Source organism: Lontra canadensis, unplaced genomic scaffold (assembly GCF_010015895.1).
Source record: "Lontra canadensis isolate GAN:19392208 unplaced genomic scaffold, GSC_riverotter_1.0 scaffold14, whole genome shotgun sequence".
Taxonomy (NCBI): Eukaryota; Metazoa; Chordata; class Mammalia; order Carnivora; family Mustelidae; genus Lontra; species Lontra canadensis.
The window spans coordinates 4,363,126-4,390,910 of NW_022631008.1; the positions used below are offsets into that span (position 1 = coordinate 4,363,126).

At 35.6% G+C, this 27,785-nt stretch overlaps 2 protein-coding genes across 7 annotated transcripts in view; one reads left to right on the forward strand and one right to left on the reverse strand.

Annotated features, from left to right (window-relative positions):
• The window catches only part of NT5E (5'-nucleotidase ecto), a 48,051-nt gene extending 46,702 nt beyond the window's left edge, over positions 1-1,349 (forward strand). The window contains exon 9 of the mRNA XM_032858058.1: positions 424-1,349. Coding sequence (XP_032713949.1) covers positions 424-587 — 164 coding nt within the window. The 3' untranslated portion in view covers positions 588-1,349. The remainder of the gene's footprint in view (positions 1-423) is intronic.
• A 6,301-nt stretch (positions 1,350-7,650) lies between these two features.
• Positions 7,651-27,785, reverse strand: part of SNX14 (sorting nexin 14) — an 80,621-nt gene continuing 60,486 nt past the window's right edge. For 5 of the 6 annotated variants that reach the window (XM_032858056.1, XM_032858053.1, XM_032858054.1 and 2 more), the window contains 12 exons: positions 27,436-27,637; positions 23,505-23,588; positions 20,896-20,996; positions 18,505-18,616; positions 15,765-15,805; positions 15,502-15,621; positions 12,685-12,808; positions 12,249-12,413; positions 12,016-12,111; positions 9,258-9,349; positions 8,433-8,489; positions 7,651-7,860 (listed from right to left, as the gene is read on the reverse strand). In XM_032858056.1, the coding sequence (XP_032713947.1) occupies positions 7,822-7,860; positions 8,433-8,489; positions 9,258-9,349; positions 12,016-12,111; positions 12,249-12,413; positions 12,685-12,808; positions 15,502-15,621; positions 15,765-15,805; positions 18,505-18,616; positions 20,896-20,996; positions 23,505-23,588; positions 27,436-27,637 (1,233 nt within the window). In that variant the 3' untranslated portion in view covers positions 7,651-7,821. Of the gene's footprint in view, positions 7,861-8,432; positions 8,490-8,524; positions 8,650-9,257; positions 9,350-12,015; positions 12,112-12,248; positions 12,414-12,684; positions 12,809-15,501; positions 15,622-15,764; positions 15,806-18,504; positions 18,617-20,895; positions 20,997-23,504; positions 23,589-27,435; positions 27,638-27,785 lie in introns of those variants that run through there. The other variant, XM_032858057.1, reaches the window with a different exon arrangement.

A 27,785-nucleotide genomic window follows, 5' to 3' on the forward strand; every position in this document is an offset into this window, starting at 1 on the left:
GAAGTCTCCATTGTCTCACTGTCAATTACATGAAAATGATTTCTGACCAGGCAAGCAGAAGGAAGCCACTTTTATTGTCTCAACTAATTGTTCTTGACCAGTTCCCTAATGCCCTTATTTTGGAATGCTTCAAAAGCAATAATGGCCAACAAGGTTTTCTTGAGTTATCTCAGAGTTGATGGAGTTATCAAATTATCTAGTAGTGAACAATGGGTACATCTGACATTTGGGACATGAAAAAGCAATCAAATTCTTTACACCTTTGATTACCACTCTTTGTCTTTTGTGACATTTTATCCCTAGCTTATGAAAGAAAATTTCTCTTCTAATTACAGAGGACTTTAGAGAAATACATTGGTTTTCTCACTTCTTACTCTTAATTGATCATTATTCTGTAATTAAATAATGTATGTATTTTTCTAGGTGACCAAGATATCAATGTGGTTTCTGGATACATCTTAAAAATGAAAGTAATTTATCCAGCGGTTGAAGGTCGGATCAAGTTTTCTGCAGGAAGTCATTGTCATGGGAGCTTTTCTCTAATATTTCTTTCATTTTTGGCAGTGATCATTGTTTTATATCAATAGCCAAAAATTCTTCTTGCCATTAATGTGTGGAACTACATTTTTTTCCAAGTGAAATTCAAGTCTGCGTTTTAGGAACTGGCTTGATGATGGCACAGACCATCTTTGCAGGCCCCTAGAAGCTGAGCTTAGAGGATTGTAAATGAAGACACTGACACCATCACACAGGATCAGCAAGTTACTGAATACACAGGAAAAAAATGAAAATGAGCCCTTGACAGAAGCCAACCATCTTTAGTTTACATATGCAAATTTTAATAAAATTTTATTAACAATTTTAAACCACAGAAATCATTTTTCTCCTTTATATCCATTTTAATCCACCCAGCAACTATGTTTACATTTTATCATTTACAAGGGAGTTTTAAGCACATTACCTTATTTGATGCCTATAATTTTGGTAGGCAAGGCAGGTACTGCTTTTCCCATTTTTGACAGATGGGAAACTGAAGCTCAGAAAGAGCAGACTTGTCCAGGGCCATACAGCTGAAAGTGACAGATGTAAGACCAGAACCCAGCGTTTCTGACCTCAAGCCCAGCACTCGTTCAACTACATCCAGTTGCTGTTTGGAATGATACTTAATGGCTTCCTGTCTTCCTGTCAATGGCATCAACCTCCTGGATGATAAGTGTCTGCTTTATTTCAGGTCTCTTGTTTTTTCCTTTTTAGATCCTGTTATAAGTGAGTTTAATGGACTAACACAGGGTAGCATTCTCTCTTGTACCACCCATGTGCCTTTAATGAGTCAGGGAACAAACAGTGCAGCAGATGATAGGAAAGGCAAAAAATAGTCCAGGGTCAGGGAGAAAGGAAAGGGAAGAACAGGAGGCCCAGAATGTATTTACAGAAGAAAAAGAACTAAAGGGCATTTAGATTTAAGGGGGTATTTGTTAAGGAGCAGCAGCATAGTGCCTGACGTGGTATTAGCTGTTAATAATTTTATGGGAGTCCATCAATTCTGCCTCTGTGCTCCTTCTTTCCTTCTAATGTAAAGGTATCATTAAAAAACTTTCTAAGACAAGGTGTAATTCTAAACCTGCACCTGTCCCTCCCTAGCAAGATGCCAGCACTGTACTTAACTCTAGTCACACTATACACACACACACACTGTCTCTCTCTCCCCCTTTCTCTCTCTCTCCCTCCCCACCCCCATCCCCAGTCATGGAAAATCCAGAAGATGAGACAAGGATTGATTTTTTTAAAGTGGTATTACATAAGGATTATTCTCAAATATAAGTATGAGAACTCCTGCCTGGGAGTGAGTCCCTCTGAGTGGAAGCTCAAGAAACACCCAGACTGATGAAATGATTTATGCCCCAAAGAACACATACTTGCTTAAGGTGGTCATGAGACCATGTGAGCCTGCTTAGCACTGCATAATGATTCAGCAAGAAATGGGAGCCTTCACCTTAAAGAATGGTGAGCAAATAGCAGTAGAAGTTTGGAGAAGCAGTGTATGTTTCTTAATGTCTAAAAATATTAATATTAAAACACTTGATAAAGAAATACACTTTCAAACTGTGTAACATCTTTAAAAAGGCCACTGCAATAAAATAATACCCTCAGTTTTATGCATATACAGATTAGCTATAAATAAATAAATGTAAGATTATAAGAGGAAAATTAGAGAAAGGTACATTTGGAGTATATTTTTTATGCTTGGCCAGTAAAATAGAATAAATCCTATTGGAGCACAAATTTTTAAAGGACGTTTTTTTAAGTTTTCTAAATATATGTGCATGTATTGTGCAGTGGTTTAAGAAATGACCTCAGACACTTTGCAATTATAGATTGAATTGTATAATTCAATTGTATAATAAAACTGGACATGCTCCTTGTCTTTGGTAGTTATTTCTTCTCTCAAGCAAACACTATAATCTGAGATGATATGACTGAAGGAAAACTTTGACAGTTTATCAATGGTATCATTTCCATTGATGATAAGTCCCTTGCTATCTGATAACGCTCCCTACCCATTTCTCAAACAAAATATATGAAAAATGCACACAATTTTTAGGTAAAAGAACACAGTAAATAAAGGGTATTTTAAGTAATACTATTGTTACATTTTCTGGCTTTCAGGCACAGAATCTAATGTAGAAACTATTTTGAGGCCTGTAGTTGTTTACTAAAAATAAAAATGATCAAAGCTAGACAATGTTGGGGATTTTAATTTATCTGAACTGGTTGTACATCTAAGAATCTTCAAGCATACTGATAACACAATAAACCAACTGTTACACACTGATCAACTGAATACATTAAATCCATTTCGTGGCAAAGCTGCCTTCAGCAGTTTGCAACAAAGAGTAAGCTGATTTCTTAGAAGAGAGTTGAGGCTGCCAGTAGTCGTCCATTGGAAAAAGTTGCTCCCTCAAGGACTATGCAATCCCATGGATATATGGCTAGGTTGGTCAAAATTAGGAAAGGTTCCTGATTCATTACTCGGGACTGCTGTAATAAACTGACACAATCTGGATGGCTTAAACAACAGAAATTTATCATCTCACCATTCTGGAGGTTAGGAGTCTAAGATCAAGTTGGCAGGGTTGTTTCCTTCTGAAGACTGTGGTGGAGAATCTATTCCAAGACTCTCCCAGCTTCTGGTGGACGCAGGCATTCCTTGCCTTATACCTGGTATTTTCTCCATGTTTTTAGATCCCTTTCCTTCAGTATGTCTGCCTTCACGCCCCACCCCCTCATTTTTTCCTCAGGATTTATTTATTTAATCTGAGAGAGCAAGAGAGAAAGCATAAGCAGGATGGGCAGAGAGAGAGGGGAAGTCAGAATCTCAAGCAGACTCCCTGATGAGCACAGAGCCCGAGGCAGGACCTGATCTCATGACCCTGAGTTCATAGCTGGAGCTAAAGCCAAAAGCTGGATGCTTAACTGACTGCGCCACCCAGGGGCCCCTCTATCCCCTTTTACTAGGACAAAGTCATACTGGATTAGGCCCACTATAATGACTTCATTTTGGTCACCTGCAAACACTATTTCTAAATAAGGTCACATTCACAGGCACTGGGGACTAGGACCAAAGCCCTGCCATCTTTTCAGGGGACATAGTTCATCCCTTTAACAGTCCCCTGGCACGATACATACAATCAGCTGGGGCAACCCTGCAGCAACCAGCAGCTTCTGTGACTTACACATTTTGCAAATGAAAGATTATAATAAATGTTATTTTTGTACTGGTAAAACAGGATACATTTTGGAAGCTGATTTGGCTCAAGTATAACAAATCAAAAGGCACCAATTTTCTTATCTGATGCAGTCAAAAGGAGATGGTTTGCCCTCCCCCAAAAAAATACAGTCAAGAAATGGGCAGAAGACATGAACAGACATTTCTCTAAAGAGGACATACAAATGGCCAACAGCCACATAAAAAAAAAATGCTCAACATCATTTGGCATCAGGGAAATAAAAATCAAAACCACATAGTATCACATTGGTCAGGATGCCTAAAATTAACAAGTCAGGAAAGATATTGATGAGGCTATAGAGAAAGCAGAACCCTCTCACACTGTTGGTGGGAATGCAAACTAATATAGCCACTCTGGAAAACGGTATGGAGGCTCCTCAGAAAATTAAAAAATAGAGCTACCTTATGACCTAGGAATTGTACTACTAGGGATTTATCCAAAGGATACAAACATAGTATTCTGAAGGGGCACCTGCACCCAATGTTTGCAGCAGCAATGTCTACAACAGCCAAACTATGGAAAGAGCCCAGACGTCCAACAACTGATGAATGAATAAAGAAGATGTGGTATATATATGCAATGGAGTATTACCCAACCATCAAAAAGAATGAAATCTTGCCATCTGCAATGACGTGGATGGAACCAGAAGGTATCATGCTGAGCGAAATAAGTCAGTCAGAGAAAGACAAGTATCATATGATTTCACTCACATGTGGAATGTAAGAAACAAAACAGATGAACATAATGGAAGAGAAGGAAAAATAAGACAAAATCAGAGAGGGAGACAAACCATGAGACTCTTAACTATAGGAAACAAACAGGGTTGCTGGAGGGGAGGTAGATAGGGGTGGGATAACTGGGTGATGGGCATGAAGAAGGGCACTTGATGGAATGAGCACTGGTTGTTATATGCAACTGATGAATCATTAAATTCCACCTCTGAAACTAGTAACAACTACATGTTAATTAAATTGAGTTTAAATTTAAAAAAAGACAGTTGCCTTTCCCCAAAGATTTAATTCCCCCGTTCCCTAATATGAAGGTAATTTATAATTTTTCTAACAGTATTCCTTTTCTTTCCTCTTTTGTTCTTCTACATCAGGGATTAGCAAAGCATAGCCTGAGGGCCAAATCCTGCCTGCCACTGCTTTAAGTAAATAGGGTGTCACTGAAATACACAACCATTACCTGAAGTGTTTGGCAGAAAAAAACCATAAATATCAAATTAAGAAAAAAAATAAATAAAAATAAACTATTTTTCCCTGGAACTCATAGGCCACAGGTTAAAGATTTCTCCTCTGTATATCTAGCACTGTCAAAGAGATTACTGAATACATTACAAAAAGCAGACCTGAAAGGGAATACAGTGAACTAGTAAGACCTATTCATTTTTTCATCCATTCATTTAAGTCAATCATTATGCTAATGTTGACTATATCTGAAATTACAACTTATATATACATCATTATACAGTCTGCTAAGAACAGTGGCAAACTGGACTTCTATTTATATTTCTATTGTAAAATCAAGTGGTTTTTAGTAAGTCAATGAATGATAATTTAAGTGCTTGCTTTCAATCATTTCTCAGAATCTTCAGGTATCTATAAATGATTATATAGAAAACACAATTTTATAATGTCCTTTTAAATCTGAAAACATCTTTCCATCTATTTTTTATTTTATCCCCTCAACCAGAAACACTGATAGTTGTTTCTATAAACACATTTCAAAATGTGAAGCTCATATACTAGTGGACACACATAAATATGGAGAGAAAGTAAGGTACAAAGTAAATACTTGAAATGACTGGAGAACATGCTTTTTAAAAAGGATCCAAAGAGTGCCTACTTTTGGAAATAAAAGCTTCTTTTATGGGGCAACACTAACGAGCACATGAAGATGAGAGACAAATCTAAGTTTGAATTCTAACTTCACTACTCTCTCTGGCTTTAATATCCTTACTGATAATATAGAAATAGTATCATCTCACAATTATTGTGATGGATGATAAATACAGACAAAGGGCTGATATCCAAGATCTACAGAGAACTCCTCAAACTCAACACACACAAAACAGATAATCATGTCAAAAAATGGGCAGAAGACATGAACAGACACTTCTCCAATGAAGACATACAAATGGTTATCAGACACATGAAAAAATATTCATCATCACTAGCCATCAGGGGAAGTCAAAACCACATTGAGAGACCACCTTACACCAGTTAGAATGGCCAAAATTAACAAGACAGTAAACAACATGTGTTGGAGAGGATGTGGAAAAAGGGGAACCGTCTTACACTGTTGGTAGGAATACAAGTTGGTGAAGCCACTTTGGAAAACAGTTGGAGATTCCTTAAGAAATTAAAAATACAGCTACCCTATGACCCTGCAATTGCACTACTGGGTATTTACTCCAAAGATACAGATGTAGTGAAAAGAAGGGCCATCTGTACCCCAATGTTCACAGCAGCAATGGCTACAATCGCCAAACTATGGAAAGAACCAAGATGCCCTTCAACGGACAAATGGATAAAGAAGATGTGGTCCATATATACAATGGAGTACTATGCCTCCATCAGAAAGGATGAATACCCAACTTTTGTATCAACATGGTTGGGACTGGAAGAGATCATGCTGAGTGAAATAAGTCAAGCAGAGAGCGTCAATTATCATATGGTTTCGCTTACTTGTGGAGCATAAGGAATTACACGGAGGACATGGGAAGATGGAGAGGAGAAGGGAGTTGGGGGAAATTGGAGGGGGAGATGAACCATGAGAGACTGTGGACTCTGCGGAACTAACTGAGGGTTTTGGAGGGGAGGGAGGTGAGGGGTTAGATGAGCCTGGTGGTGGGTACTAAGGAGGGCATGTATTGCATGGAACACTGGGTATGGTGCATAAACAATAAATTCTGGAACACTGAAAAGAAATTTTAAAAATAAAAATTTAAAAAATAATAATAAAATAAAATGTGATAATGTATATAAAATGCCTGGCTGACAGAGACTGCATCTAGTTCCTTTTTCTTTTATAATGTGAATGATTACTTTTGTATGTGTAGATTTTTACACATCACATTTTATTTAAATAAGAGCTCACCCACTGCTATTAATTGAATTGTATTTAGTTTCATATTACCTAGCTTAGTATCTAATACATAGCTGAAACTCAGTAAGTGTATTCTAAATGAATGCTACAATCAGTTAGCAAATACAAAACTCTCAATCTTGAAAGACAAATTTGTTTCAAGGAGAAAAGTAAGAGCGTGGGAGGGAATTGTGAGTACAATTCTGAACACTGACTCTAAAATTTTAAGTTAACTTTCCTCAAGAAATACAATTATTTTCCGTGTGGAGAGACAACAGACATAAACCAAAAATCTACTTGACTAAACTGTTTACATAAGATTTTGGAATATGGCTACAACATTCATTCAATAAAATGCAACTGCAACCCCACAATCACAAACATCTGTAAGTAGTCAGTGTTCACTTAAAAAGGGCTATAACTTGTCAATCCAAAAAAGAGTAAGGAGTAGTCCTTTGTTTCTTATGAAAAACTCATAAAGAATGTCTTCTTTACAGGCATGTAGTTAACTAATATAGAAAATAGGAATAAGAAGAAAAAAAAATCTACTAAAATGTATTAACTCTAAATAAGAAAGCAAAACAGATCTTACTCCTGTTTCTCCATACTAAACGTAAATATTTTCAAAGTGATAGAATTCAAAGAGTATTGGTTTTATCCATTTGCCCTAAGAGGATTATGAATTATCTCTTTTAAAATAGCAATAATAAATGACAGATGTTCTAATAAAATTTGGAAAACGGGTTAAAAAAAAAAAGACTATGAAACCCAATCACTTGTGACCATTATTAAGTTTGTGTTAGTCTTTATTAAAACAAAAAATCAAAATTTCAGACACTGGATTACATGATATATACAAGAATATACAAAAGTAAAAGAAAATACTACACTAGCACAGCAGAAATTTGTTATCTATCTGGTATTCTTTCCCAAATCCAAATGCTTACATCCAGGAAGTCACAGAGGTAACTTCTTTTTGTACCTAAAAGTAGAAATAAATCTACTTAATAGAAGACAACAAAACAGGGTTCATTTGTGAAGTGCCTAATGATTCCATTTCTAACCTAAGAAAGATATATATAGATATATATAGATTTATATATATACCCCTCCAGATTCAATACAATAATATTATTACCATTCTCTAATTCCAACTCATTTTGTACTCCTGGGTTCACGTAAGCTCAACTGCCCCAAAACACTCAGGTCTAACTTCTATAGCCTTCAGTGTTACAGACAGAGAACAGCCTAAAGAGCTTGGAACTTTCTAGTGCTAGGATTTAAACTTACACCTTCCTCCGGAAAGATTCTGCAGGGTATAATGTTCCTATCTGCTTATAATTAGAAAGGAACAAAGTCAAAATACAGGCTATTCCTTTCCTATCCCCCCAAAACCAACTCTATGAAAAAAGAAAATATAGGGAGTCATTTATTAAGGCTGTTTATTTTTAAAAGGACCATAGCCACAAGGGTTTCCTTGATTTTTGTGTCCCTAATTAAGATGTCAGCATATCATTAAAAACATTAAGAATAAAACTACTGCTTCTCCATTACCTTATTGAGCTCAGGAAATAGTTCTTGTATCACAATGTCCAATAAAACGTAAGTCAGCTAAAGCACAAAAAAAAAAGAAAAAAAAATTTTAAGGCATTAGATAAAAGCCATAAAAATGATAAGAACAAAATTCAGGACTGTGGTTACCTCTAAATGAGAAGGCTGGGAATAGAACTCAGATACACATGTCTTCATATGTGTACATTTTACTATTATGCTGCATAAATGTTAAAGACACAAGCAGGACACAAAATTTCAACTATAAAGATCTCAACAAAATATGTACAGACTGAACTATGTATATATTTTATTCTATGTAATCTAAATGATGGAATTCTTAATTTTTAAATTTTTGCTTTATTTCATGAATTTTGTATATGATGAATCTATGTTTAAGTCAAAACAACTCATGTGATAAAGAGAAAAAAAAAAGCAACTCTGAACTCTAGAGAACAAACTGATGGCTACCACAGGTGAGGTGGGTGTGCGGATGGGTGAAATAGGTAACAGGGATTAAGGAGTGTGCTTATCATGATGAGCACTGAGTAACGTGTAAAATTGTTGAACCATGATAATGTACGCATGAAACTAATACAACACTGTATGTTAACTATACTGAAATTAAAACAGAAAATTTAATTTAAAAAAATAATCAGCAAAAAAGAGTAAGAGATAAAATAGTGTTTTTTTCTATCTGAATGGCCGATGTGCACTGTCTTGATTTAACGTAGTGTCACTTCACAATTAATAATATACCAGACACCCTACTGTGGGTCCTTCAAAAAACCTAGCCAACACTAGTTAACGTGCTTTGATGAATTTTACCTGCTTATTAAGAACTGGCTGTTGTAAGCCATCAAAGAGAAGTCTGATGCTTTCATACTTGGCTTCTTCACCAATACACTTGACTATCAGATCTAAAAGAGAAAACCAAATGTGAAACATTTTACATTATAAGGTGACTCATCATTAACTGAACCAGAAAGCAAAATCTTCACCCTGTTTCCCAGGTATGACACAAAAACTATAAATCCGCATTTCCTAAACTAGCGTTCTGCGAAGGGCTCCTAGAAAAAAGGCTTCTACAGTCAAGTTAAGAAACTCGCCCTTTTGGAGATTCACAACACACAAAGTGTACCACAAGCTCTGAGGAATGTTGCAATAAAGAAATCTACTTATACTATTAAGTGATAAAAGACAGAAAATAATACATATTATGTTATCGGATTCAAGTAAAACAAATAAAATCAAATCCTAGAAGTCTGTGTATACATTTGTACATACATGTACAGAAATGCACAGAAAAATGTGAGTATGAATACCAAACTGATTCGGGAGAAGATGGCTTCTATTTTTTACTCTAATACTTTTCATAATGTTTGAGTATCTTAATATCAGAAAAGAGGTTTAATTTTTGAACATTGACTTTCCTCAATGACTATGACCTCTTGAATTTACTTTTGTACTTTTTGTGTAATTATTACTAACCATCTTACAGAACGATCTTTTTGGGAAATGTTTAAACACTAATTTAGGATCCAAAAATTTCTGATACATGTTTGATTGCACAGCTGTCATGTATCATTTCTCTTACCAAAGAGTCAGTCCTTACTAAAAAAATCTCTGAATGTTTTCCCCAGAAGAGGAAAATAAAATTATTCTTAAGTAAAGAAAGTGCTCAAATATTTGTCCTTTCCCCTGCCCCCCAACATAATAAAACTATTAATTATGTTCTTAAAAAGTTTGCACCTTATGTTTGCTTCTAGGAGATAAATCTAACCCTAAGAGGCAAAGGCCAAATTAAATTTATAGTAAGCATAGCAGATCCTTGATAATTTCAAGACATATAGCCTGATATGGATCTTTATGAATCCTCTAATTCAGCAATACTACATAGAATTTCCCAGTTAAGATGCATGGAGCATAATGGACAAAAATAAGTAGTCCTTTCAGATCCTTTACGAGTCCCTGAGTAAGAAATGAGGGGTAGAAAACAACAGGAAAACATGCTAAGTTTACTCACTAAATTACTCCTTCCAAAGAGAAGTCTTTAAATAGATGTGATTCAGATTTGTGCCTCAGCAAAATAATAAATTAATACATTCACTGGCTTCTGTGTTGTCTCTAATATTAAAACTAAGACTGTTAAAGACATGAATGCTAAGGGCTCCTGTTACAAAACAGTTAAGAAATTATTTCATCATTTACCTACAGAAGACTTAGCCCAAAATAGCTTTTATTCACTTTTATATTCAGATCAGGGATTTAACTTAACCATCTTCATAAAGAGCAGCAGGACTATTCTAAGACTAATTATTCAATGATGAGGATTCTCTAAGATACAGTCCAAAGGCCTCTTCAAGTCCTACTCTGTACTTTCTCTCTGGGCATGATTATCCACTACACATAACTCCCATATCTCTATCTTTTACCATTTGTTTCTCTAATTTCAAAACCTGGATGGATATCTAACTCCTTATTAGAGAGTTCCTCCTGAATAATGTACAGGCAATTCACACTCAAAATATTCTAAACTAAGTATCCTCTGCTTTGACCCTTTGATATTTTTTCCTTGTATTTCCCACTCTATAAAAGGTTACTACCATTCATTTACCTTATGGCTTAAGCCTACCTCCTTTACAGAAGTGATCATTCTCTTCCTCTGAGATACTCTGTGACTTGAACATGCCTCCATCACATGTATGTTTTGTCTGTATAACCTGTCTTCCTGCTAGACGGAACTACTCAAGTATACTTTTATAGCCCTTGCTCTCCGCATAGTGCCTGACATGTGGAAAGTGCTCAGTAAATTTAGAATGAATTAATTAATTCTGATATTTTACTCATAAACACTATTGTAGTTCTCAGAGCATAATGGGTGGCAGGATTCCAATAGTCCCACAAACATATCACTTACATCAGTCTGATTGTAAGTGGCTGCTACAATAATCTGGCTACTGCATTAGCAAAAGCCTTTCCTAAAGTTCATATTGCTTATATCATAAAAACCAAATTTAATTAACTAATGAGTTAATTTTACTTGGTTTTTATTAACTATTTCTAAAATGGTAACTCAAAATAAAGTTAGTTTCAATAATCCAATATACCTTGTGGGGTGCCTGGATGGTTCAGCTGGTTAGGCATCTACCTCTAGATTTCAGCTCAGATCATGATCTGGAGTTTTGAGATTGAGCCCCACATCAGGCTCCACACTTGGTGCAATTTGAGATTCTCTCTCTCCCTCTTCCTTTGCCCCTCCCCTAACTTATGTGCTTGCTCTCTCTCTCCAAATAAAATCTTTTTAAGATTTTATTAATTTGAGAGAGAGAGATTGAGAGAGAGAGAGAGAGAGAGCAAGCACGAGAAGGGGAGAGTCAGAGGGAGAAGCAGACTCCCTGCTAAGCAGAGAGCTGGATGCGGAACTCGATCCCAGGACTCCAGGATCATGACCTAAGCCAAAGGCAGTCGCCCAACCAATTGAGCCACCCAGGCGTCCTCTCCAAATAAAACCTTAAAAGAAAATTGCTATACATTGTGATCTCAAAGAAATGCTAGTCTATATTAAACTACATAAATATTATACCTGGAATGTAATTCATCATTTCTTCAAAAGTCTGTTTTGCTCGTTTTTGCTTATCTTGGAGAGAGCGAGGTTCAGTGTTTTCACAGAATACAGCATCTAAAAAGAGACAAAAAAAATTCCCTAGAATTTTTACCTGTTACAAATTACTTCATTGCAGAAATCCTAGTAAACCAATGAAAAGCAAGACATAAAAGCACATTAAACATGAAACAAACACATGACAAAATACAAACCTCTGAGAAGTGTTATGAGTGAGACCAAACGGTGCTCCTGGAACAGTTGTTCTAGTTTACAATGAAGATAGTAGTCAGTGTACATTTCCAGGGTGTTTTTAAACAGGATTCGAGTTCCCATTAAGAGATGATGAAGCCAGTCAGGAACTTGGAAGACCACCCGTCCTGAGAAGGATCATATGGAATATTCTGTTAAGATAAACAGATATTCCAAACATTCTCCAGTATAAAAAACCATAAACGGTCATTATTTGTAAACATTAGTAAATTTAGTATGTTCAAGACCCAATTATATAAAATTCTTATAAAAGAAGTATCTTCAATTTAAAAAGAAGTTACAATGGGACAATAGTGAAGAGCACTAATTTGTATCACAGAAGAAACGATACATAAATGAAAAATAGATCTTCACAGTAACCACATGTATCTTACCTACCTACATACATCAGGTAATCGTAGACTCCTTCTACAGTCATCATCTCCATAAAATAATTCTGGTTTTGCTTTCTTTCTGTATTCTCAGCACGGTTTGCATTATTCTTAAACAGATCACTGAAAAGCTAATGTAAAAATTGAAGTAATAAAGAGATAAATAGTTTATTACACCTGATGGTAACAATCACTAAAGTTAACATGAACAGAGCACAGGCACTTACACTTTTCCAATCACACAGAATTATCGGATAGATTAAGCTCTGCCTCTAAAGTTTCATGTTTATGCCCAAAATTGAATAAAAAATACATATTCCTCCCAAAATAGTACACAAGTCTGCATTAATTTTAGACACAAGGAAATTTAGACACAAAGGAAATTCATTATTCATGAAGAAACTCTTTTTTTGAACACCAAAAGGAGCAAATGAACATGTAAAGATGTGTAAATATATTGATGACAGCTAATTTTAAAACTAACATGACTTAACAAATTATAATCCACAATTAAAGGGTGTTTAGATGTGAACACTTCGCTTTAACCAAAATTTATTTGGACAATAATAGTCACAGTCCAGAAATGCCTAATCAGTGTGAAAACAAGATGTAGAAAATTACTTATAGTGAAAAATGATGAAATGCAACTAAACCTCAGCCCTACTTATTCCCAGGATATGCAAAAAAGTATATTATTGGTAATAATAATAAAATAGCAGAAATCAAGGAACTAAAGTTTGATAGAAAAGATCAACAAGTCAAAGATGAAAAGGACAAAATCTTTGACAAGACTGATCAAAAGGAAAAAAAAGAAAAAGACAGAAATAATATTAAAAAATCAAAGGGGACATAGCTACAGATGTCAGAAAAAAACAACTTTAGGCCAAAAAAATTTCAAATTAAGATAGAATAAAAAAATGTATTGAAAAATATAACCTATTGGGGTGTCTAGGTGGCTCAGCTGGTTAAGGGTCTGACTCTTGATTTGGCTCAGGTCACGATATGACGGTTGTAAGCCTGCATCAGGCTCCAAGCTGGGTGTAGAACCTGCTTAAGAGTCTCTCTCTCTTTCTCTCCCCCCTCCTTCTGCCCCTCCCCTCCTTTAAAAAAAAAAATATATAAAACCTATCAAAACTGACTCACTTTGGGGCAGCACCAGGGTGGCTCAGATGATTGGCCCTGACTCTTGGTTTCAGCTCAAGTCATGATCTTGGGGTCATGGGATCAAGCCCTGCATTAGGCTCCACACTCAGCTCGGGAGTCTGCTTGTGCCTCTCCCCATTCTTCCCCAAGCTCTCTCTCTCTCTCTCTCTCTCTCTCTCACACACACACACACACACACTCTCTCTCTCTCTCTCTCTCTCTCTCTCAGGTGAATAAATAAAACCTTTGGAGGCAAAAAACTGACTCACACAACAAATGTGAAGAATACTACATTCATTAAAGAAGTTAAATTGGCTTTTAAAAAAAACCTTCCTATAAATAAAACTCAAGGCTTAGGTGACTTTAACAACCAGTTCTACCAATTATTTAAAGAACTACTAATTCCAATTATAACTTTACCAGCAAACAGAAAAAGGTTAATGTAACTGATACCAGAATGTGACAAAGATAGAACGAGAAAGAAAAATTATAGGCCAAGGCTACCCACAATCAGGAATGTAAACTTCCTTACCCTTATTTATAAAGAATATCTATGAAAAAAGCTATGTTATGCTATATGGTTTAAGGGTGAAACACTGAAATCATGCCCTTTGTATAGTAGATCATAGCCATGAGAAACAAAACCATCATTGCGGCATATAAGTGTGCAAATCTAAAAGAATTAATAGATATATTACTAAAGTTAATACAAATCTAGCAAGGCTACTGAATTTAAAAAATCAATACACAAAAATTAACTATTTGTTTACCAAAAAGGAAGTTATAAAGTGGAAAAAACACGAAAAATATCTTTTATAGTAATAACAAAAAGGTGAGGCTTTGCAGGAAGGGGGAGGGCTAGCCTTTGAGCTCAACAGCTCCCCATGTTAAGCACTATTCTGGAACTAAAGTGAGCATCCTTTGTTTTTAATTTCATTTTATTTATTTGTCAGAGAGACAGAGAGAGAGGGACAGTGCCAAACAGAGCACAGGCAGGGGGCACTAGCAGGCAAAGAGAGAAGGAGACTCCCCACTGAGCAAGGAGCCCAATGGACAACTTGACCCTGGGATCATGACCTGAGCCAAAGGCAGACACTTAACCGACTGAGCCACCCAGGAATCCCTAAAGTGAGCTTCCTGCAAACTGGAAATGTATCTTCATTTTCGAGTGCCTTGCACTCATATATAATATAATATAAAAATATAATATATATATTACGTATATATAAATATCTTATATATATTACGTATATTATAAAGATAATATATATATTATACGTAATATATATAAGATAATAATATAATAATCACAATAATATACCTGCTTAATGAATGGATTAAATACTACATAAGCCATTGAAATGAGATAAAATAAACATCAAATCAATATAAATACATTATATCAATTAATTTGAGTATTGGCTGTTGTTGATTTACAACCTAAGAAAACCACCTTAAAAATATCCCCCAAATACAGAAATGGCAGTTTACAAATACCATTAGCGAAAGAAACACTTACCTGTTAAAGAGGCAGCTTAAAATACCCTCTTTAACTGCACAACTGATTTTCACATAAAAGATATAAGTCCCATTCATTTCATTAACACCAACATTCCCTATAATGGAAAAGTCTCAAGTAGGACAACTTCAAACTTCATGACTCTCAGGCAAGACACACTACCTTCTTGTTGTTTTCTGAAGTAGGGCTGAGAATAGTCAGTTCCGGTTTACTCGGTTTAGGCTTTGGAGATTCACAAGAATTAATGAAATTCATGATGAAAGGTTCCAAATGCTGACCTTTCTGTTGTGATACAGAAATCAGGATATGAAAATAAAAACTCAAGATTATGATTTTTAATAATCATATAACCCGTTAAAGTTCACTGATATTTAGATGTGCTTATAACGATCATGTTACAGAATATACATAAATCAGTTATTCACCTCTTTCATTAGTTTTCCAGGAACAGACTTTATAATTTTCCCTGCAATTAAAAATAAAATATTAATTTTATGAAGGTATAATGTATCTCAGAATTACTTACATGTATACTTCACTAGGTAATTCTTTTTTTAAAGCTTTTATTCATTTTCTTGACAGAGAGACATAAAGTACAATCAGGGGAGCAGCAGGGAGAGGGAGAGGGTGAAGAACACTCCTTGCTGAGCATCCCCACCCCCAATGTGGTGCTCAATCCCAGGGCCCTGGGATCATACCTGAGCCAAAGGCAGATTATTAACAGAATGAGCCACCCAGGTGCCCCTTCACTAGGTAATTTTAAATACTAAACAGCCAAGTAAAAAGTAAAAAATTAATAATTTACCATTTCACATTCAATAGAAATTTATAATAAATATAGCATTCTTAACTATTTATAAATGTAACATTTAGGATTTACTTAATACAGTGGGATTGGGGTGGGGGGCAGAAGGGACTAAACAAGCCAAGTGTTAGAACAGCTAAAACTGAATGAGAAATTTATTATATAAAATTCTCTACTTGTGTGTATATTTGAAATTTTCCATAAGAAATGTTTTCAAAAGATTTTAAACAATAATGAATATATAAAGATACCTAAAAGCATGCAAAGTTAGTCAAAAAGGTTTTAAGAACCGCTACAACATTTACATTGGCTATTTAGGGGGCACATGGGTTGCTCAGTTGGTCAAGTGTCCAACTCTTAATTTTGGCTCAGGTCATGATCTCAGGGTCATGACATCAAGCCCCATGTCAGGCTCCACATTCAGCATGCAGCCCACCTAAGAGATGCTCTCTCTCCCTCGCCCTCTGCCCCTCCCCTCCACTCGCACTCTCTCTCTCTCTAAAATTAAGGAAAAAAAAAACAACCCCACATTGACTATGTAAGTAAGCTTATATTCTGAGTTTTAGATTAAGAATACATATTCTAATCCTGTTTGCCAAAAAATTTTTTTTAAAGATTTTATTTGACAGACAGAGATCACAAGTAGGCAGAGAGGCAGGCGGGGGGTGGGGGGGCAAGCAGGCTCCCTGCCGAGCAGAGAGCCTGATGTGGGGCTCTATCCCAGGACCCAACGATCGTGACCTGAGCCGAAGGCAGAGGCTTTAATCCACTTAGCCACCCAGGCGCCCTGCCAAAATTTCTTCTTGATCTTATCTCTAGGTTCCCTTATTTTAAAATATCAAACATCTTGAGATTTTCTCAAACATTAGAAATGCCTGTAAAAATTAGTCAAAATTGATAAATGTAACTTAAAATTTCTTATAGTTCAACTGACAAAAAAGTAGACTTACAGCAATAGCAGGAGACATAATAACAAATTAAAATGGGAGATTGTTTTACAACATGAAAACCACCCAACCCTCTCCCATCATACTATTTTTCCTTTGCTACCCCCATAAACTATGGCTGCTTCCTTAGAATTCCCCAACAACCTGGGGCACCAGGGTACTCAGTCGGTCAAGCATCTGACTCCTGATTTTCGCTCAGGTCATACCACAGGGTCCTGAGATCGACCCTTCTGTCAAGCTCCCCATTCATCAGGGAGTCTACTTGAAGATTCTTTCTCTCCCCCTCCCTCTGCTCACTCTTTCCCTCTCAAATAAATAAATTAAAAAAAAGAATTTTCCAAGTTCCTTAAACTACAGAGCTTCTTCATCCTGTTCTTTTCTGTCTCTTCTACATGCTCTTCCTTGAGCCAATTTTATTTGCTCAATCTGATTTCAAATAACACTCAAATCTCTACTCCTTGCCTATCACCTGGCCTCCCTGCCTTACAAATCTTCTTTAACTGGATTCTGTAAACTCAACAAGTTTAGAACTGCTCTCAATTTATTCCTTATCTCAGCAAGTAACAGCATCCCTTCAACTGTTTAAATAGAAACCTGGGTCATCTTTGATCATTTCTTCTCCTTCAGTCTAAACTAGTCAGCAACCAACCATGTCTACCCAATTCTGTCTCCTAAATACCATACATAACCAAATATAAAATGTCCTCGCATTTTCCCCTGATAAGAAAACCTCCATGCACAAACACCAAGTATTCTGGCTCAACTAAATGTATTAATTTGAAGAGATACAAATGAAAGCCAAAAGCCCGTTTGTAATATTTAATTCATTTGTTTAGTTCTATATGTACTTAAGACTATATTATATAAAATATACTTAGAAATACTATTTTTACTTCCATTATTATCTTTAACAATTTTATTCAAACTTCTCCTGCTTTCCTTATTACTATGGTCTATACTGAACTTTATATAAAAGAAATCATGCTGTATATATTCTTCTGTGTCTTGCTTCTTTCATTCAACACCATGCTTTTAAGATTATCAATCTTGTTGCAAATAGCTACATGCTATAGGTATTCATTTTATGAATCTATCACAATTTATCTGCTGATCTCCTGGTAATGAACATTTTTCTAGGTTTGGCTTTAAAACAATGATGCTATGAACATTCTTCAATATGAATAAAAGAGTCTCTACAGTACGTATTTCAGAGAGGGACTGATAAGTCATTCAGTTTCATACCAAATTATTTTTCCACATAGTTCCCAATTTATATTCCTACTAACAGTATATAAGAAGTGTGTTAGAATTTGACACATGGCTTCACTATATAAAACTATTCCTCTACATTAATCTGAAATGCTGATTATTTTCAGTTTATCCTCATATACACGATTCTTTAAACTGACTTACCAAGATTTACATCTGGTAGTATCTTATCAAGAAACTGTGTTTCCCCACCATTGGGAGAGAGAAAATCTGCCAGAAGTTGACTATTACTCAGTTCTGGATGTTGCAGAAGTTTCTTGAATGAAAAAAAGAAAAAAAGGGAGGGTAGGAAATCTCAAAAGGATCATCAAAGCTACATTACAATGATAAAAACAACAAAAAAAATTTTTAATCCTCAAAAGCTATTTTATATTCAGAATAAAAAAGCTACATTTGTAGAAAGAATAGTATTGCACAGCAGCTAAGACCTCAGCCTCTACAGTCAGAAATGAAAAGGTTTGAATTCCAGCTCTTTCACTTACCAATGAAGTGTCCCTAGAAACTAAGTTCCTAAATTACTTAAGAGTTTCCTTACATGTAAGATGAAAATGCTGCTTACTTTACAGAGTTGTAATATAAAGCATTTAACATAGAACCTGATACACAGGAAGGAAGATGAAACACTAGCTAACATTGTTTCTGTTTCTCAACTATAAAACAAATACTACAATATCATATAACTTTCTTGATAATTAAAAGAAGTTGACATAAAGGGTTTTGCAGGAAACTAAATGCAGAACATGTGAAATAATTTGGAAAATCTGTTGTCTGTTCTTCTTGCAACACTATTTTCTTACAAGATAAACTGACTTTTTAAAGCCAAAATTAACTCAGTCTTACCTAATATTGTTTTGTAACTTGAAACAGTTAGAAAACTTTATGGGCAGAAATAAGTATAAATAAAATACCAGTAACTGCAACCTTAAGCTCCGTATCACCAGAAAATACTCTTCTAGAAGGTGGTACTCTAGTCCTTAGAAAGATTTAGCTCATTCAAATAATGGGTTAGTGGTACAAACAAAGGCAAAGGTTAACACTTCTATATACAATGTTCAAATATCCTTGCAGTGGTTATACCAAAAAATTATGTAACAAATATTTTCTGGGTTGAAGCACTCAACCGTTCAAATACAAAATATAAAATATAAATATCCCTTTACACTGATGATAGTTTTTAATTTAAAAAGTACTTATTTTGGGCAAGAAGGCATCCAAGTTTGGCTAAATTAACACTTAATAAAATCTACAAAATTCTGTGTCCAAATAAAAAAAGATTTTTTTTAACAACAAAAAGTAACCACCTTTTGGTCTTAGGCACTTCATTAAATAAAGAAAGATGGTCATTAATTTTAAAGAAGTCTAATCAATTTTAGTTAAGCGTCCCACTCTTGATTTTGGCTGACTGTACTAATAATGGAAATAACATACCAATTACATTGTTTACATAACACTGTGCACACACCGAAAAAAAAATTCAATTCCAAGTGGTGACTGGTAGAGAATCAGGAGATCCCAAGAAACCAGAAAAACATCTACAAATTGCAAAAGAAAAAAAAACTGAGGAATAAAATGGGAGGGAAGATTCACAAGTTCAGAAGTGCTAAACACAAAATCAAACAGAAAACAAGACAAAAGGGACTTAGCTGGTTTAGTCAGTACAGTATGTGACTCTTCATCTTGGGGTTTTAAGTTCAAACCCCACGTTTTGGGTAGAGATTACTTAAAAAAATACTAATTTTTTTTAAAAAGAACAACAAAAAAAACTACCCAGTATACTTATAATGCATTTCATCTTACACAACAAGTTTTTTTCTTTATCTTCTCGTGCTGAAAGTTTTAAACTAAACCCAACATATAATTTTTCTTCTTCTAAGAAATATCTGGTATTTCATTGGTCACCAATTTTTTCAAAAAGTATACTTTTTTTTTTGAGAGAGAGTGAGTGCACGAGCAGAAGTGGGGGGTATAGAGGGAAAGAAAGAGAATCTTTTTTTTTTTTTTTTTTAAGAGACAGAATCTTAAACAAGCTTCTGTGGAGCCTGACATAGGACTCTATCTCATAACCCTTAGATCATGACCGGAGCTGAAATCAAGAGTTGGATGCTTAACCGACTAAGCCATCCAGGAACCCCTAAAACGTACTTTTCACAATAATTCATTTTCACATGAAAAAACTATCTTAAAAGAATTTTAGAAACCCACACTGAGGGGCACCTGGGTGGCTCAGTGGGTTAAAGCCTCTGCCTTCGGCTCAGGTCATGATCTCAGGGTCCTGGGATCGAGCCCCGCATCGGGCTCTCTGCTCAGCGGGGAGCCTGCTTCTTCCTCTCTCTCTGCCTGCCTCTCTGCCTACTTGTGATCTCTGTCTGTCAAGTAAATAAATAAAAAAAAATCACCTTTAAAAAAAAAAAAAGAAAAGAAAAGAAATCCACACTGACAGGTATCTGTAAAACAAAATATATATACACAAGAGAAAAAAAGACAAATTAGACAGCTGTATGATTAGTAATGTTTTAAACTGAGTTGGTATTGTACCTGTAAATATTCCTGAAACTCTTCTCTCTTTGACTTTAAAAATTCATAATTTTTGGGGCCAATGATCCTTTTGGAAGGAAGCTGGGCATCAGGAAATGTGCCTGAAATCAATATATATGAAAGTTATTACTACGTTCTACTACTATTTTAAAAACCTAATTTATAATTTACTACAGCAAATTCAGATTCATAATGCTCCCTCTTATAGAGATAAGGCATTATCTTTTAAATAACCTGGACAAGGGGCAACTGAGTGGCTCAGTCAGTTAAGCACCTGCCTTGGGCTCAGGTCATGATTTCAGGGTCCTGGGATCAAGCCCCACATTGGGCTCCCTGCTAAGTGGGGAGTCTGCTTCTCCCTCTCCTTCTGCTGCTCCCCCTGCTCACGCTCTGCCAGGTAAATAAATAAAATCTTTTTTTAACATAAATTACATAATTAATTAATCTTGACAAAATCCATAAGTTTCAAGTCAGAAGTCTAGACCCAAGAACCTGAGTCTACTAATAACCAAACTGATCACCAACTCTGTTGACACGGGTTTATTTAAGCATTCTATACTACTAGTAAAAAGCCTCAAAAAAATACCATGAGATTATTTTGAAGACTGTGGGATTCAATGAGACAAAATCTTACAAAGAAAAATACCTATTCTCTCATGGGGAAAAAAAAGGTAGCATGTTGCTAATACTACACAAGATTAAACACAGGATTAAAAACAAAGTTTAAATCATGGACATGGGGCGCCTTGTGGCTCAGTTGGTTTAGCATCCAACTCTTGGTTTTGGCTCAGGTCATGATCTCAGGGTGATGAGACTAAGCTCAACATCAGTCTCCACACTGGGCACGGAGCCTGCTTCAGATTCTCTCTCTCCCTCTGCCCCTCCCCCCACTCCCTCTGTTTTTCTCTCTGTCAAATTAAAAAAAAAAATTTTTAAAACAACAACAACAAAAAACAAACAAACCATGGACATGCTTTCTCAAACAGGGCTGACTTCAGAAATTTAAATACCAAAAAGGAAAATAATATTGGGAATCCAACTTCAGTTGATCTAGGGCTTTAAAGTCTGATTATAGGTCTTGTCTCAAAAGTTCTCAGAGATAGGAGATAAGGATGGTACTGCTTAAGATTGGCAGAGACAAAGAGAAAACCATTTTTTTTTTAAGATTTTATTTATGTGTGTGAGAGAGAGCACACAAGCAGGAAGAGAGTGCACAAGCAGCAGGCAGAGGGAGAAGCAGGCTTCCCACTGAGCAAGGAGCCAGATGCGGGACCTCATCCCAGGACCCTGGGATCATGACCTGAGCCAAAGGCAGACACTTAACCAACTAAGCCACTCAGACGCCCTAAAAGAGAAAACCATTTAAAGACAAGTATGAATTCAAAATCTAAGCAAAGAGTTTGGAATGCGACCTTGTATTTTTTATCATCCTATAGTAATCTCCTCATCATGGGTTTTGCTTTTAGTAAAGAAGGGTAAAAAAGGTCCTGTCCTGTCCTTCTCAATTCAGAACCAACCTAAATTTGAATGAGGGACACTCCATAAAGCTTCTCTAAAATAAAGATTCATGGGTGCCTGGGTGGCTCAGTCAGCTTAATGTCTGACTCTTGACTTTGGCTCAGGTCATTATCTCAGGATTGTGAGATCGAGCCCCACATCCGGCTCCATACTGGGCAGGGAGCCTGCTTAAAATTCTCTTTCTCACCCCCACTCTCCCTCTGCTCCTTCCCCACCCCACCTAATGTGCTCACTTGTACTCTGTCTCATAAATAAATGAATACAGAAATTACACAAATCTCATACAAAATGATTGTAAATACTTCGTAACTACATCCCTGACATTAACTAAAATAATGGATAAGAGAGACTAAAAGGTGAGGGGAAGAACTAAAAAGAAAAGTGTTCCCCTTTTCTGACTGATCTAACTTTAAAAGAAATATTACTCTACAAGTTTTATTTCCAAATCTAAGAGTTAAATCAAAACATTTGCACTGATGCAAAGTAAACATGTTTATCAAGAAAAATGGTGAAAGAACAGAGCAACTCTGAAATTCCTGGTTTAAATTCTCTGTCACATTGAGATAAACAAAAATTCAACTGGAAAGAGAACCTTTTCTAAAATACATTTAAAGAATAGCTATCTTTTAAATTTTAGTATTATTTAAAAAGCAATAAATGGGGGCGCCTGGGTGGCTCAGTGGGTTAAAGCCTCTGCCTTCAGCTCAGGTCATGATCCCAGGGTCCTGGGATCGAGCCCCACGTCTGGCTCTCTGCTCTGCAGGGGGCCTGCTTCCTCCTCTCTCTCTCTGCCTGCCTCTCTGCCTACTTGTGATCTCTGTCAAGTAAATAAATGAAATCTTAAAAAAAATTTTTTTTAAATAAAAATAAATAAAAAATAAAAAGCAATAAATGTGCATTATAAAAACTTTTAAAAAATAAGCCAGAAAAAGTTAAAAACAGTACATTCCTATTATGAATAGCAGTGTACGCAAGTGTCACTGTTACATTTTCTTGATATAATTACTTAAAATAAAAAAAGTAATCTAGTTCAATAGCTTCTTTAAGAAAGCTAACGCTAAAACGTAGCACTTTATACAAAAACAACATACCATGAAATTCTGTTAGTTTTGATTCAAGTACATAGAATTCTAGGTATCTTCTATAGACAGACCAATGTTCAGGCTCATGCCCAACTGTAAATGGAATGAATACACAGTAAGTAATAAATAATTTTATAAACTACTATTAAAAATTATGCCAGTCTTAATTTATTATTTCTTAACATCACATCAATATATTTTATCCCATATTTTAATTTTAAATTTCTTAAGAAATTGATAATTTTTACCTATTTATGAAGTTATCTCAGTAACAAATAGTTTTCTACAACAGAATCATAGAGCTGACAAATTTCAAAAAATAATGCAATTATTATTAATTTTTAAAATGTCACAGAATAAATAATGTATTTCAAAAAACCTTATAATCAATTTTGGGTCTCTCAAATCTTTACCAATTGTCCAGATCTAAAAGAGTACAGAATAGCACTATCCAACAGAACTTTCTGCAATTCTGAAAATGGTTTATATTATCTGCATTAATACAGTAACTATAACCACATGTAGTTACTGATCATTTGAAATTTGGCTAGTGTAAGGAACGAAAATTTTACTATAATTTAATTTTCACTTATACATGTGGCTAGTGGCTACCAAACTGAATAGTACAAAGTAATGGTTTACAGAATGAGTTGGGTCAGACCACCTATTCCAACCCCAGTTCCCCCGTTTACTAAGTGAACTTGAACATATAACTTAACCTCATTGTGCCTTCGGTTGCTTAGAATAAAAATAATTGTACCCATTACATAAAATAATCCAGCTAAATCACTTCTATAGACTGCATGGCAGAGAGTAAGCACCTCAAAAATGTTAACTGCTATTGTTAGCATCTAATGTCATTCTAGCACAGATTGGGAAATGCAATGTATAAAGTCAACCAAAATCACAATAACCCAAAAACAAAGCCTGTATTTAGAAAAAAACATGACGGGGCACCTGGGCGGCATCTGCCTTCAACTCAGGTCATGATCCCAGGCCCTGGGATAGAGCCCTGCACGAGGCTCCTTGCTCAGGAGGGAGCCTGCCTCTCCCTTTCTCTCTCCCCTGCCTCTTCCCCTGCTCATGCTCAGTCTGCTCAGTCTCTCTCTCCCTCAAATAAATAAATAAAAGCTTTAAAAAGGAAAAAACATGATATAGTCACAATCTAAAAGGAAACTGAATTCTTCTTCTTCAACACTGGTCTTAAAAGATCTACATCAAAAAAAAAAAAAAAAGATCTACATCATATTTATTAGTTTTGTTTTTTAAAATCCTAAAATTGTTATTTTGCTACACTATAAAGTCAACACAGTATATAAATGATGCACTTTTTTTCCCTCATGTGCCATAACTTCCTAAAAGCCCATTACATTGACAGTCAAAGTCTGCAGCACTGTTGAGAAAAATAAACCTTAGTTTTAAGATTTTTTTGGTTTAAACTTTATGGTTAAATTTTTAAGGAAAACTTCTAAAAATAAAACACAAAAATTAATAATGTCTGTCCAAAAGACAAAAACAAAGTATATTTAAAAGTATATCATATAAAAACCTTTGAAAAGGTTGTGTTACATGCTCACATAAATTTACTTATAATGATAGGAATTTATATCTGAAGAGTCAAGTTTAAAATAATTTCCTGAGAAACGAGAACAGTGTGGGAAAAGCCAGACTTCAAATACTAGGCACAGAAGTAGCTGAACCCAGAAACTACAGTATTTCTTTTCAATTCTTTCTGACACTTAACATGCCAATCAGTAGAAACAGCAAAGATACGTACAAAAAACTATGTTTGAAACTGAAATCAGACTATAGTATCAACAATGGTTTGTCTCTACGCTTATTAGAACAGAGCTAGTAAAGCAACAGGTAAGACTGAATGGCAACAAAAGCAAAATCAAGCAAAAACTGACTCTTGGCTGGACAGAGCAAGACCCTGTCTGGTACCTAGTTATAACAGGAAAAATCATAGACAGCTACTTCGAGCATTCTTCCTTTCCTAATCCTATGTTTTATTTCCTGAAATAGGATTAGCTTCTAAGAAAAATTTTAAAAACCTATTAAAAAAAAAAAGGGAAATTATTAGCACTGACCTTCATGTTAGTACTTAGTCACTCGTCTCTCAAAACCATTCCCTAACACTGCCACTTTTTTCCTTCTTTTACAAGACAGTTCCTTCTTCCTAAGCTCAACTTCATTTTTTTGTCTAACATTCCCAACATGTGGACAACTTTGATTTGCCTTTGCTTACACTGAATGCCCCCACTTCTTGGACAAAACCCAGGGTGGTGACAGTTATCTTGTTATGGATGCTATTTACCCCCTTCTCTCTTAGTTCACACCTAAACTACTAAAAGAAAAAAGATATCAAAATATGAGGAAAAATGATCACACTGTGTTTTATCATATTTTTATAAATTCTAATTAGCCAACAACAGAGGAGAAATGCTGTCTTAACAAAATTGGTATAATACCTGATACACTGCTATTATGCGTTACTCCTCGTCAATTAAATGTAATGGCTAATGATGATGGCAGCAAAACCATTAAAAGAACATTACACAAAATGCCTTGTTGCACTGTCAACATGTCTCAAACGCATCTACTCAGTATGTATTGTTTGAACAAATTAATTAGCTAAGTGGTACTAGAGATAACCTAGAAAATCCTAAGCTTTCACTGAACTTTCTGTTCAGACACTTAGCTTTTGGAAGTGCAGTCACCCTTGAAATTTAAAAATGGAAAAATCTTTATCATTCCTGATAAATACAGAGTAATTGACATCTTTTAAGAGACATCGCCAAGGGGAAGGGAAGCAAGGGCAAAAATGAACTATTGGGATTTCATCAAGATCAAAAGCTTTTGTATAGGAAAGGAAATTATCAACAGAACCAAAAGACAACTGACAGAATGGGAGAAGATATTTGTAAATGACATATCAGATAAAGGGCTAGTATCCAAAATCTATAAAGAACTTATCAAACTCAACACCCAAAAAACAAATAACCCAATTAAGAAATGGGCAGAAGACAAGAACAGACATTTCTCCAATGAAGACATCCAAATGGCCAACAGACACATGAAAAAGTGCTCAACATCCCTCAGCATCAGGGAAATACAAATCAAAACCACAGTGAGATACCACCTCACACCAGTCAGAATGACTAAAATTAACCAGTCAGGAAATGACAGGTGTTGGCGAGGGTGCAGAAAAAGGGGAACACTCTTACACTGCTGGTGGGAAGGCAATCTGGTATAGCCACTCTGGAAAACAGTATGGAAGTTCCTCAAAAAATTGAAAATAGAGCTACCCTATGGCCTAGCAATTGCACTACTAGGGATTTGCCCCAAAGATACAAATGTAGTGATCTGAAGGGGCACCTGCAATCCCAACATCTATAGCAGCATGTCCACAATAGCAAAACTATGGGAAAAAAACCTAGATGTCCATCAACAGATGAATGGATAAAGAAAATGTGTGTGTGTGTGTGTGTGTGTGTGTGTGTGTGTGTGTGTGTGTGATGGAATACCATGCAGCCATCAAAAAACCAAAATCTTGCCATTTGCAATGATGTGGGTGGAACTACAGGGTATTATGCTAAGTGAAATAAGTCAATCAGAGAAAGACAATTATCATATGATCTCTCTGATATAAGGAATTTGAGGGGCAGAGTGCAGGGTTGTTGGGGGTAGGGAGGGAAAAATGAAACAAGATGGGATTGGGAGGAAGACAAACCATAAGAGACTCTCAGTCTCAGGAAACAAACTAAGGTTGCTGGAGGGTATAGGGTGGGATAAGGTGGCTGGGTGATGGACACTGGGGAGGGTATGTGCTATGGTGAGTGCTATGAAACGTGTAAGCCTGATGATTCACAGACCTAGACCCCTGGGGCAAATAACATTATACGTTAATTTAAAAAAAGGTATTCATAAAGCTTCCTACCTGCTCTTCTATCATTTCTTTCGACATCAATACAAAACACAGGTATTCTCTCTTTTTTCTCTTTCCTTTCAGAGGAAGGATCTTCAAAAAAGTCTACATATGGAATGCTAATTTTCCATGCAGCAAGGTTTCGGGGAGTATTAGGTGTGCTCGCAGCTTCCACTGGAGAATCATCTTCCATTACAACAATACCTTCTTCAATCTGGAAAAAAATCATCAGGAAAAATGTAGTATTCCCAGGTCCTTTAGACCTACAGCATATAAGATACAATTATAAAGAGTATGTCCATATAAATTCAATAATTTTCAAATACAAAACTTTTGAAATTAGGTGATACCAAATTTTCTAC